Genomic DNA, 13,589 nt, shown 5'->3' on the forward strand with positions numbered 1-13,589 from the left:
CTGAAGAAGGGAAACCCTATGTACTCTGAAAGCTATAAAACACTGATGAAAGAAATTGAAGATGACACCAAGAAGTGGAAAGACATTCCATGTTCATGGATTAGAAGAACAAATATTCTTAAAACATCTATACTACCTTAAGCAGTCTACACATTTAATGCAACCCCTATCAAAATACCAACAGCATTTTTCACTGAACTAGAACAAACAATTCTAAAATGTATATGGAACCACAAAAGACCCCAAAAAGCCAAAGCAATCTTGAAAAAGAAGAGCAAAGCTGGAGGCATCACAATTCCAGACTTCAGGTTCTATTCCAAAGCCACAGTAATCAGAACAGTATGGTACTGGCACAAAAATAGACACGAAGATCAATGAAACAGAATAGAAAATTCAGAAATGAACCCACATTATAATGGTGAATTAATCTTCGACAAAGCAGGAAAGAATATCCAATGAGGAAAAGACTGTCTCTTCAACAAATGGTGTTGGGAAAACTGGACAGCGACATGCAAAAGAATGAAACGGGGACCATTCTCCTCACCATACACAAAAGTAAATTCAAAATGTATTAAAGACCTAAATGTGAGACCTGAAACCATAAAAGTCCTCGAAGAAAGCATAAACAGTAATTTCTTTGACATCAGCTGTCTTTTTTCTAGATAGGTCTCCTGAAGGAAGGAAGACCAAAGCAAAAATAAACTACTGGGACTACATCAAAATAAAAAGCTTCTGCACAATCAAAAGAAATAGTCAACAAAACTAAAAGGTAACCTATGGAATGGAAGAAGATATTTGCAAATGACATCCACTAAAGGGTGAGTAACCAAAATATATAAAGAACTTATAAACTCAACACCCAGAAAAGGAATAATCCAATTTAAAAATGGGCAGAAGACATTAATAGACATTTTTCCAAAGAAGACATACAGATGGCCAACAGACATATAAAAAGATGCTCAACATCACTGATCATCAGGGAAATACAAATCAAAACTACAATGAGATATCATCTCACATCTGTCAGAATGGCCAAAATCAATAACACAGGAAACAACAGGTGTTGGCGAGGATGTGGAGAAAGGGGAACCCTCTTGCACTGTTGGTGGGAATGTAAACTGGTGCAGCAACTCTGGAAAACAGTATGGAGGTCCCTCAGAAAGTTAAAAATAGAACTATCCTATAATCCAGTAATCTCACTACTAAGTATTTACCCAAAAAATATAAAAATACTAATTCAAAGGAATACATGCACCCCAATGTTTGTAGCAGCATTATTTACAATAGCCAAATTTATGGAAGCAGCCCAAGTATCCATCAGTTGATGAACAGATAAAGAATGGTTAAAGGAAAAAATGCACGTATGCACACACACACAGGAATATTATTCAGATGTAAAAAAGAATGAAATCTTGCCATTTGCAGCTACATGAATGAAGCTAGAGAGTATTATGCCAAGTGAAGTAAGCCAGAGAAAGACAAATACCATATGATATCACTTAAATGTGGAATTTAAGAAATAAAACAAATGAGCAAAGGGGGGGTGGGAAGAGAGGAGAACAAACCAAAAAAAAAAAAAAAATGCTAACTATAGAGAATACACTGCTGGTCACCAGAGGGGAGATGGGTGGGGGGATGGGCGAAATAGGTGGTGGAGATTCAGGAATGTTCTTGTTGTGAGGAGCACTGGATGTTGTACAGAATTGTTGAATCGCTATATTGTGCAACTGAAAGTGATATTACACTGTATGTTAACTAACCAGAATTTAAATAAAAGCTTAAAAAAATGAAATGAAAAAGCAAGAACTAGCATTAAAAACATATCATGTGGAAATATGGAGGTAAATACCAGAAGAAAGCCTAAAAACTGGCTGGCCCTGAAAGGCAAAAGGAGGAATGAGGGAGTAGTATTTTTTGTAAAAAGACATGAGTCCCATTTGCCTTCTTGACTATATTGCATTGATAAACAGCTGAAGAGAGAAGTCTTTAGTACACTGTAGATTTGTGTTTCTTTGACTAAGGTTCCAGTTCACATGTGTGCATTTCTTTTTCCCACTTAGGTATGTTGATGATGTGATCAGCCGCATTGACAGGATGTTTCCTGAAATGTCCATCCACTTATCCAGGCCCAATGGCACATCAGCAATGCTTCTGGTAAGTTTTGCTTGACCTGTCTGTAGGACCATGTGGAAGAACACTAGCCTCAAGATTGTCTCTGGCTCTGTGTCGTAGGATCTAAAGAATGGAGACTAAATCCCGGTTTGATGGTGAATAGCATATTTCTTTTCACTGGTATCCTGTAGTTTCAAAGTTCTGCACATTGAAACTTGGCTTTTGAACGAAATTGCAGAGCCCGTATAAGAATGACCTAGAGAGGAAATATACTGTAAAACCATTCCACCTGTAAGTCAGTTCAGGATGTTTTGGTGAGTCTTTTATATTGTCTCAAAGAAATGCCCAACTATTGGATCCTGCTAAGAAAAACACCATTTTAAAATAGAACCAGGTTCAGGGTGCCTGGGTGGTTTAGTCGGTTGAGCATCCGACTCTTGATTTCGGCTCAGGTCATGATCTCATGGGTCGTGAGATGGAGCCCAGTGTCGGGTTCCACACTCAGCACAGAGTCTGCTTGAGATTCTCTCTCTCCCTCTGCCCCTCCCCTGCTCACTCGTGCCCCCCCCATAAATAAAGAAATAAAATTAAAAAAAAATAGAACCAGGTTCTGTGGAAAATCGCTTATAAAATCCATTATGTATTTGAAGAAAGTGTTCTGAGACTTTATCGCTGATGATTTCCAATTTTGTTGTTTCTGATTTTGAGTTGCTCTGAGCATGTTGGCCTCACATCCTCACCGCTGATGTTTGCATTTGCATGAATTCACCAAAGACAGGTGTGATTGGGAAATATAGTGGAATAGAAATGCTAAGTTTTATTAGTAATTAGAAAGGCATAGAGACCTCAGGGATGTGAAGCTTTTCCAGCACTCTGTGATAATGTGTGCTTGAAGAATACTTCTCTGAACACAGATTTTGAGGACCCACCACATTTTACAAAAAGCAGAATTAATCGAATCAAGAGTGATGGTTCTTCATGGGCATCAGGGAGGTGAGCTTCAGGATTGAGTGTTTTTTGTGTCTTGTCAGCTGTTGCTGCTTTGGGGCCTCTTGTGAACTCCCTATACTTTAGCGTTTTACTTTTGCAGAATCTTATAAAGGGCCAGTCACCCAGGATGAGCTACGATTCCCTCCAGCTGTTCACCTGAGGAGAACGGGCTTGCTGTGTGCGTGCGTGTGTGGTTTTCTCTTAAGAAAGGAAGAGATGCGGGCTTATTAAATGGGTGCTATTTCTTTTGTGAGAAAAAATTAGTGCACATTGGGTATCGTGCTACTTTAAATTCTTTCCGTTAAAAAGTACAGTGAATGAGTTAATACAGCATTCTTTTAATAGAAAAAGAAAACAATTTGTATCTGTCTACAAAACATGCACTATCTTTTGCCTCAGTTAAATGTAGAAATTGTCTAAATTTTAAGATCCTCCAGGCCCAGCAGCTAAAACATAAATCCTGCTTTCAGCATACCTGACAGGAACCAAGGAGTTAATGAAGATAAAAATGAGAGCATCCTCAGTGAAATAGGTTTGTTCAAATTATTTCTGGGTCATTGAGCTTCCATTTCATGATGGAGGTAGGGATTTGGCATTGAAGGGAATGAGCAGAGGGAACAGGATCATAGGTAAACAGGTCTAAGATATTAGAGTTACTTCCACCTGAGAAAGCGGGCTTTTATTTCATGATGACCTGTCAGCCCTGTCTGCTTTCCCATGGAGCAGCTGTTTTAACAGACCGATGAGGGAGTTTAGGGGCTTAATTCAGGGAAAGAACCCCATTTTATATATGCATTTTTACCCCCATGCGTGGCTAATTCAGAACACTATATGCGTCTAGCCTAGCTGTTACCTTCCTTAGGTGACACAGGAATTCACATAAGGTGGTGCATATTTATAGGAATAGCAGTAGGAGATCTGATTCAGAATCAGATTGCTGGGTGGGTAATCATACTTTTAACAAAACTGCTTGATTTGGCTTTTACTTTTACAAGATGGCATTTTATTAGGTTGCAGACCTCTGGCCCATTTGCTGCTGCCACCCAGACACCTTCTCTGAGGCTGAAGGGAATGCTCACCCGGCAGAGGAGCAGGACCAGCACCTCCCTTACTGCCCTTGCTCGGCAGCTGCTCCCCGTGACCTCAGTGGAGAATGTTTGGGACCTGCACCGTAGGCAGTGAGGGCACCCCACGGGAGGTGTAGGCAAGAGTTGGAAGTGTTGTTTTCTGGAGATGAGTCTGGAATGGATTGTATACATCTGGAGTACAGTGTATTCTGGAAAGCTTCAGGAGATGAGCGAGACTGACCAGGACAGACCGTTAAGGCTGGTGAAGCAGGACACACACGAGCAGTCTCTGCTGACATCTCCTTTTATGTGCCTTGAACAAGGCGCACATTGCACCTGTGCTTTTTAATAAAATGACATCTCCTGAGTCAGCCAGGCTTCCTTGAGTGCAGTCAACAGAACCCTGCTCTGATTAACTTAAGCAAGAAAAGGGTTCGGTTTTTGTCTTTGTTTTGCTTTCTAATGATGCTGGATGCTCACAGACTGGAAGGTAGAGGTGATCTGCCACTCGGGACAAAAACCAGGATAGCTCCAGGGGCGTCCAGAGCAGGATGACGGTCCTTTGGGGACACTCTGGGGGCCCAGAAACGGCTCCAGTTAATCTGTGCAGCATGATTATCTGCGATCAGCACGTTCTGCTGACTTGTTATAGAGCTCTTCCAGTTTGGGTGTATGAGTATCGGCTTGGGGTGGGGGGATATCTTTGTGCACATACGTAGTAAAACGACGTAAAGTCACCGAACTCCAGAGCATTCTGTGAACAAAAGGCAGGTGCGGTGATCCGTTCTGACCCCCACCCCCACCCCCACCAAGCCGGGAAGCAGCAGCAGAGTGCCTCAGATGTACAAAGATCTGTAACTGGGAGCCACAGTCTAACATCAGTGTAGAAGGGGAAAAGGGAGGCTGTAATTTGGTACTTTTCTAAGGGATTGGGGCCAGCTTGGCTCATCGAAAGAAAAACCAACCTTTCTTTGTTGGCTGGAGGCATCAGGGCTTCAGAATCCATCAGAACCATTAGGAGTGCCCATCTTCCGGCCTGGGCACTGCGTTTGACTTGAAGCATATACATGTATCCCTTTCACATGTGCGGACCCCCAGATAGTGCATGCGTGGGAGGGGGAGCTAGAGGAGGGAAGGGAGGACCAGTAGGTGCTCAGGGAGTGTTTGTTGCATAAGTACATGAATGACAGATAAAATCATCCTACTCTCCCATAGGTATCAGTTTGTCCATGTTGGCTGCAGTGGGACCCGCTGTTCAGGGAAGAGGCAGTCAGCATTGGTACTAGTCTGATTCCAGAGCTGTCAGAACAGTTTTCGCCTTAACTTCTGGCATCTTTGTGAGCCTTAGGTAATTAGCTGTATCCTGTAAACACCAAGTCCTAGCTGATAGGAAGTATAAAGTTTCAGCCTCTTACATAATCTTTAAATACACTGTGGCTGGCTCTCTGCTCTGTTGGGGGGTGGAGGGGACCGTTTTGGTCTTGTGTAAGTTAATAACTCATGATATAATAAATCCTGTTTCCGTTCTTTGAAGGGATGAGCTCAGCCATCCAAAAATAAATCTAGCTATGTTGATATTTAGTTTCAGTTAATCTACCACCTAACATCCCATTATTAATTTTCTTCAAACAGTCAAAATATTGTAAGAGCTTAACTGAGTCAGAGACTAGAACAAGCAGCTGGCTTCTTTCGGCATTTAAAATATTAATCTACAATTTTTGACTGATTCACTAGGTGTACGAATGTAGAAAAGAAGAAAAAGATGAAGCCTCAACCATGATATTTGAAATATACCTTGAGATTTTATAATCTTTATGTTATATGATTTATGAGAGAAAACTCATTTATCAATCTTTCTAAATATAATTTTAACTAACCTCTAATTTCTTTAACATATTCATGCCTTGCTTTTGAATGACACATCTTTTTTCAACCGTTCAGACACATTATCTCATTTTGCCCCATCAAAAGCTCTCGCAGTGGGAAAGACTGTTGAACAGCTTAACTATTCTGGGCTTCAATTTTTTCACTGGGTTCCATAGTTCTCAAACTATAGTAGACCCAAGAATCACCAGTCTAGTGTGTGGGAAATGCACATCCCTGGCAGACAGCACAGAAATTCCAATTCTGTGGCTCCAGGATAGAGCCCAAGAGTCACATCTCACAGGTGCCCCACCGAAGCCTCAGGTAATCTGTGCAGCACGTTTTGAGAACCAGTATTACAACCCTTTGTACCCTTGAAGTTCCAGTGAAGTCCAGTCTGTTTGATAAGTCCCAGCTCTGGTGTCAGACTGTTTCATGAGCTAGGTTCCTAAAGCATTTATTCATTCCCTCAGTAAATACTCTGAGCACCAGGAGAGAAAAGCATGGTTGTGGATGCTGCTCAGCATTGACTGAGGTCCATGCACTCGTGGAGGCTGTGTTGTGGAATGGGAAATGGGCAGGACACCAGCTAGTTGTTGCATGATATGATGGCAGATGAGAAGGCTAAGGGGGAAGGAAGCAGGGCAGGGGCTGGGGAGAGAGAGAGGTGCCATGGGAGTGGGGCTGGGGGTCAGGGGAGCCCTCTATGAGTAGGCACCTGCCGGAAGTGGGCCAAGGTGCTAATGGGTCCAGGAGGGGCAGCACAGGTACAAACGACCCTAGCGGGATGACAGTGGGTGTGTTCGGATAAAACCAAGGAGGCGAGGATGGCTGGAGTGCTGGCATCCAGGGGAGATGAGACCGCGGAAGCCACACCGCGGTAGACCAGACTCACAGACAATGTGGAGGGCTGGGGTTTTTTAAATTTTATCTTAACCTTAGGTGTGGATCATGATCCTTGATTCATGACACACTTGTCATCATTGACCTAGGCATGGCCCTTTCATATTTCTTTAATAATATAGTGAACATTTGTGAACCTACCACCCAACCCCAGAGCTAGAATTTATCTGCAACCTGTACACCCAGGGAGCAGCCCCTCCCGTCCCCTGCCTCTGCCCCATAGGGAGCTGTCAGCCCTCCCTTCATGTTTCATTCTCTTCCCTGCCCTGTTACGAAGGAAGCTTTAACACGTATGTATCTATTCTTAAATAATGTATTCTTTAATTTTACCTGTTGTAATTAATATTTTTAGAAGATATCATATGTTGTCTTCAGGGACTTAATTTTTTCACTCAACATTTTTTTTTACTTGGTATCATTAAAATAGTTGGTTTAGCTATACCTTATTCATTTTGTTAATATGAAATATTCCATTATATGAATATATACTAATTTAGTTATCCTTTTTTCTATTAGTGGTCACTGATTTGTTCCTGGTTTTGGTTTTTATACTATAAACAGTCTACTTTGAACATTCTCGTTCATACCCGTGGGACCCTGGGCTGAAGTTTTTCCCAGAGCTTCTCCTAGGAGCAGAGTGCTTGGTTTATGGCGGTGGTTCTCAGCGGGGGTGATTTTTGCCTCCCAAGGGACATTTGGTAAAGTCTAGAAACATTTTTACTTCTCACAACTCGGGGGGCGGGTAGTGCTACTGGCATGTAGGGGGTAGAGCCCAGAACCACTGCTAGCCATCTTACAGTGAGCAGGGCAGCCCCCACCTCAAAGGGTCATCCAGCCCAAAATCAAAGTGCCAAAGCAGAGAAAGCCTGAGTTAGGGCACCCAGACTGCCTGGGAAAACGCCAAAGGGTTTTCCTAGATGGTTGCACTCATTTACACCGACCAACAATTCCAAAGTAGTAAAACATGTCTTTCCCAGACATACAAAGATTCAGGTGGTGACTTTGGTTGAACTTCAGATTTCTGAAGATCATCCGGTGCTGAAGTTCTGTGACTCCCAGCAGTCGCTTTAGGAAACTACACCTGTGTGTCAGCTTTTTTGTCACAGCACAGAACATTATTGGAATTCTTCATTAAATGCTTTTTTATGCCGTTTTATAAGATTTATTTAAAAATCCAGTCAAGAAATGGGCAGAAGACATGAAAAGACATTTTCCCAAAGAAGACATACAAATGGCTAAGAGACACATGAAAAAATGCTCAACATCACTCGGCATCAGGGAAATACAAATCAAAACCACAATGAGATACTACCTCACACCAGTCAGAATGGCTAAAATGAACAAGTCAGGAAACAACAGATGTTGGTGAGGATGCACAGAAAGGGGAACTCTCTTACACTGTTGGTGGGAATGCAAGCTGGTATATCCACTCTGGAAAATAGCATGGAGTTTCCTCCAAAAGTTAAAAAAGAATTACCCTACGACCCAGCAATTGCACTACTAGGTATTTATCCAAAGGATGCAAACACTGATTCGAAGGGGCACATATGCCCCAATGTTTATAGCAGCAATGTCCACATAGCCAAACTATGTTAAGAGCCCAGGTGTCCATCAACAGATGAATGGATAAAGAAGATGTGGTATGTGTGTATATGTGTGTGTGTGTGTGTGTGTATAATGGAATATTACTCAGGCATCAGAAAGAATGAAATCTTACCATTTGCAATGATGTGGACGGAATAGAGGGTATTATGCTAAGCAAAATAAGCCAGTCAGAGAAAGACAGATACCATATGATTTCACTCATATGTGAAACTTCAGAAACAAAACAGATGAACATGGTGGGGGAAGGGAAGGAAAAATAAAATAAGAGAAAAACAGAGGGAGGCAAACTGTAAGAGACTCTTAACTCTAGGAAAGAAACTGAGGGTTGCTGGAGGAGAGGTGGATGGGGGGAAGGGGTAACTGAGTGATGGGCATTAAGGAAGGCACTTGATATTATGAGCATTGGATGTTATAAAGACTGATGAATCACTAAATTCTACCTCTGAAACTAATAATACACTATATTTAATTTAACTAAATTAAATTAAAAAAATATTTTAAATCCATTTTTATAGTTCTACTTCATTTTGGACACATCAAAATCGGTTTACCAAACCTGGTTCCAAAAGACACTTGTTTCCAAAGATTAAATCCATTCTTTGTGGCAACAGCTCCCGATAATGGTTTGGCAACAAGGGGTCAGAGAGACCCTTTCAGGAAGTCTAAAGTCAGAATGATTTTTATGGCAATACTAAAACATCGCTCTCCTTTCTTACTCCTGTTTACTCACACATTCACAGTGGAGTTTTCCAGAACCTCTACACATAAGATGATGTCATTACACTGACACCTATTGATTGGCTCCAGTAGTCTTCAAACATTTCTGTTTTACTTTTAATATGGTAAATATTAGTAGCTGTATCCCACAGAAACAGAAGTTCCTTGGGGTCCTCAGTAATTTTCAAGAGTGTAGAGAGGTCCCAAGACCAAAATGTTTGAGAACTGCTACTTCAGGGAGAAGTATATTCAACTATCAAGCATATTCAAAGCAGTATATCAAACTAAATTTCAGAAAGGTGGTTCCAGAAATGTTTGTTGCAATGGCATTGATATGAATGGAAATTTATTAGTGATAAAAAAACTTTAAGGTTTAAAAAAAAAAGTCAAAAAGTATAAGGCAAAGGGATGGGAGACATTGTACAGGACAGCTCTGTTTCTTCAACAGAGTCAGTGACGGGGAAAAAACAGGGAGGACAGAATGCTGAAAAGGCTCAACAGCAGTATGTGCAGTGTGGGGCTCGTTTGGGTCCTGATTCAACAAACCAACTGTAAGAGAAGATTTTCTTAAGCAATCCAAGTGATCTGCACATGGTCTACATTTCAACTGATACCAGGGAACTTGGGGTGATTTTGTTAGGTGTGATAATGACCTCACAGTCGTGAAACAAAAGGTCTGTGTTTTAGAGGTGGATACTGAAGTTTGTAGAGCTGACACAACTTGATATAAGAGGTATGCTTTAAAATATTGCAGCAGAAGAAGGGAGGGATAGATAAAGCAGGTGTGGCAAAATCTTGATCATTTTTTAATCTGGGTAGTTATTAAGCAGGCTCTCTTCCTTTGTGTCTGAACATGTTCACAATCAGAAACACTGGATGGCCGTCTAAATGCAATTCTCTGCACAAATTCTCCAAACAATACAGAAAAACAAAAATGCAAATACAGAAACCACACAGTAAGCACAACTAGAAGACCAAGAATGCCCACACTCTAAACTATGTGTGATTAAAAAAAAAAAAAAAGAAAAGAAAATGCAAACAAATCCTAGTGTGCTATATCACTTGTGTACTCACTGTTAAGCTTTGCTGAGGGGAAAATGCCTTACAGAAGAGGACATACTGCGTAGTTGCATTACATGAAGTTCTAGAACAGGCTAAGACTAAGGTGGATAGAAGCAGAACAGTATTCCCCTGGGAGGGATGGGGTGGGCATCGACTGGGAAGGGCATGAAGGAACATTCTGTGGTGGGGCAAATGTTCTTTATCTTCATAGAGATGTGATTTCTGTGGCTGTATGCACTTTTCAGAATTCAGAGACTGATACACTAAAGATATATACACTTCACTGTAGGCCAATTTTACCTCACATTTTAAATAAATGTTAAACTCTACTTAAAGATGTGCTTGCCTACATGTTTAGGGATGAAGTATACTAATGACTGCAACTTTCAGATGCATCAAAGAAGATAAGATGGGTTGATAGATGAATAGATAGATGAATCTGTGATAGATGGATGAATCTGTGATACAGCAAGGAGAATGGAATGACAATTATAGAATCTAGCTCATGGGAATATGGATGTTCACTCTACAGTTCTTCCGACTTTTTAGGTATTTGAAATTTTTCATAATGAAATGTTGAGCAAATAAACACCTCAAGTGAAGACATGCTGCACCCCGAAGGAAACAAACACCACAAAGCAGAAGAAGACTATGTAATATGGTACTCCGAACTGGTTTTAATATCCTCAAGCATTTGGGGAAAAAGACTTTTTAAAAAGTCCTTGAATCAGAAATTAAGAACAGAAATGAAATGAAAAGGATTTAGTATACTTGGGAGAAAATGATAAAACTGTCTCAGAAATTAAGACTAAATTTCAAGATGTTCAAGGAAGAAGATAATCACATGAAGTTTAATAGAGAACATGGAGGAAAGGCAGGGAAACAACCGGAAGAAAGACAGACACCAAAACAAAGAAGCAGACTGGGTTGGAGGGGAAGTGGTTGAAGTGAGAGGCAGGCAAAGAAGAAACAACATGTATATAATCAGAGCCTGTGGAGAAGAAAAATGAAAGAACAGAACAAATGGTCTCAATATGTAAGACTGTAAGAAAATTTCTAAGTTAAAAGGCTGAATCTGCACATCAAAAGGGCTCACCAGATGCTTAGGAAAATTGACCAGCAACAGTCAAGTCTAAGACACATTCTAGTAATGCTGGCAGACTTCAAAGAGGAAAAAATCCTCAAAGCTTCTAAGCAAAAAAAAAAAAAAAAAAAAAATCCAATAACTTACAAGGCAAAAGAATTAGACTGGCATCAGATGTCTCAAAAACAATACATAAAGCAAAGCAGTGGAGCAGCATTTTCAAAGAAAGTGTGAATCAAGGATATATGTGTCTTTCAAGTAGCAAGGCCCGGAAAAACCATTGTAAACATACGAGAATTCTCTGCCGGTCAGCCCATCTTGTGGAATCTGCCAGAGGATGAGCTACATCCACCCACGAGCTGAGTGGGGAGCCCAAGCCTAAGGACTGACAGTGAGCATGAGATGTGTTCAGTTGTTGATGCAAGACTCTTTGTATGTGTGATAGATGAGCATGGAAGGACACCATTAAAAATTGATAAACGAGATGCTATCTAAGAAAAATGGGAGTCTACAGGCATTAAAATGTATAGGTACAAAGTAAGCAGACTGGGTCAGCATGAGAACAAAAATATAAGCCTTCCTGAATACAATCCATCAATCAATAACTGAGTGAGCAAGCAAAGACAACATCACTCAGGGAAGGAAGCATCAGAGAGATAGTACACATGATAACTATGTAATTATGTGACTAAGTCGAGACCGTATATATCAGTAAATATGAATGAATTTAATGCAATCATTAAAAGATTTTTTTTTCGGTTGATATTAAAGTTCATATGGAAGAGAGGATAGGAAGACACCAAAAAAGAACTTGTCTCTTGGGCATTGAAACATACTCTAAAGCTTCTCTAATTAAAACTGTGTGGTATTGGCTTATCCGTAGACAAACAGGCTAGTAGAATAAAATAGGCAAGAGGTAGAATCAACTATGTATGAAACTTTAGCATAAGATAAGGGTAGCATCTCAAATCGACAGGGCTTCAGTCATAGAAAGGAAAAAGCTTTTAGGTGGCCAAAAACATCATAGTGAAGTCAAGGCAACCGGCAGTCTGGGAGGAAATATTTGCAACATATATCATAGATACAGAGCTAACATCCCTAAGGTCATTTTTTAAATCTTAAAAAATAAAGGGGAAAAGACCCAAAATGGGGTAGAAAATGGGGGAGGGGAGACAGACAATTCATGCCCCCCCAAAAGACATAAAAATGGTACTTACACAGGAAAAGATATTCACCCTCCCATCAGCAAATTAAAACCTCACTGAGGTGCCATTTCTCACTATCAGACTGGCAAAAATTAAAAAAGTATCACAACACATTCTCTTGGTAAGCCCCCAAGGAAACACACACCACCATACGTTGCTGGTGGGAACGCAGAGCAGTGTAGCTGCTTCGGGGGGACTTTGGCAACGTCTAACACAACTGTGTGTGTGTTGTATTTTCACCCAGCGGTGCTACTCCAGGAAGTTACGCCGCTCATGTACCTCCTACAGTACGAACATGCACATCCACAGGCTTATTTGTAATTGCAAAACCCTGGAAATGACCTCCGTGCCCCAGCAAAGGAGAGGGACTGCATAAATTATGACACAGCCACACTGTGGGGCCACGCCATTCCTGTTTTCATCTTTAAAAAAAAAAGCAAATACCTCTGACTCCTACGAAGTGATTTCCAGGATCTGTTGTTGGGAGCAAAGAAGCAAAGTGCAAGAGTGTTCTTTAATATGCTTCCTTCTTGGTAAGAAAGAGAGGATATCAAGTAACCATCATCTGCTTATCTCTAAAGGGGAAACACACAGAGAAATCAGGGAGAGAGTTGCGTGGGCAGAGAGTAGGTCCAATGTGTGTGGGGAGGGGTGACATGGCTCTGAATGTACCTTTTGTATAGTTCTGATTTTCAGAACCATGTTAATGTTTCATATAATAAATAAGCATTTATGTAATCATGCATGATTCTAGGATTAAAACTTGTAAAAGAAACACTGTCCTTTCTGGTATAGAATTCATTGGGCACAGAGAGGCTGTCCTGATACTAGATATTTCTTCCATAAGTTTCCTCATGTGCTAAGCATGTGCTCTGTGCCAGGCCTGAGCTCCGTTCTTTTTTTTTTTAATATTTTATTTATTTATTTGAGAGAGAGAATGAGAGAGAGAGAGAGAGCACATGAGAGGGGGGAGGGTCAGAG

General features: G+C 40.8%; 1 protein-coding gene across 1 annotated transcript in view; it reads left to right on the plus strand.

The window, feature by feature from the left end:
- MED27 (mediator complex subunit 27) overlaps nucleotides 1-13,589 on the plus strand; it is a 208,024-nt gene that overhangs the window by 127,046 nt on the left and 67,389 nt on the right. Inside the window, exon 4 of the mRNA XM_025888310.2 lies at nucleotides 2,061-2,154. Within this exon, the coding sequence (XP_025744095.1) occupies nucleotides 2,061-2,154 (94 nt within the window). The remainder of the gene's footprint in view (nucleotides 1-2,060; nucleotides 2,155-13,589) is intronic.

The sequence above is a fragment of the Callorhinus ursinus genome, unplaced genomic scaffold (genome assembly GCF_003265705.2).
Source record: "Callorhinus ursinus isolate GAN/ISIS: 27379988/994484 unplaced genomic scaffold, GSC_fseal_2.0 scaffold24, whole genome shotgun sequence".
Taxonomy (NCBI): Eukaryota; Metazoa; Chordata; class Mammalia; order Carnivora; family Otariidae; genus Callorhinus; species Callorhinus ursinus.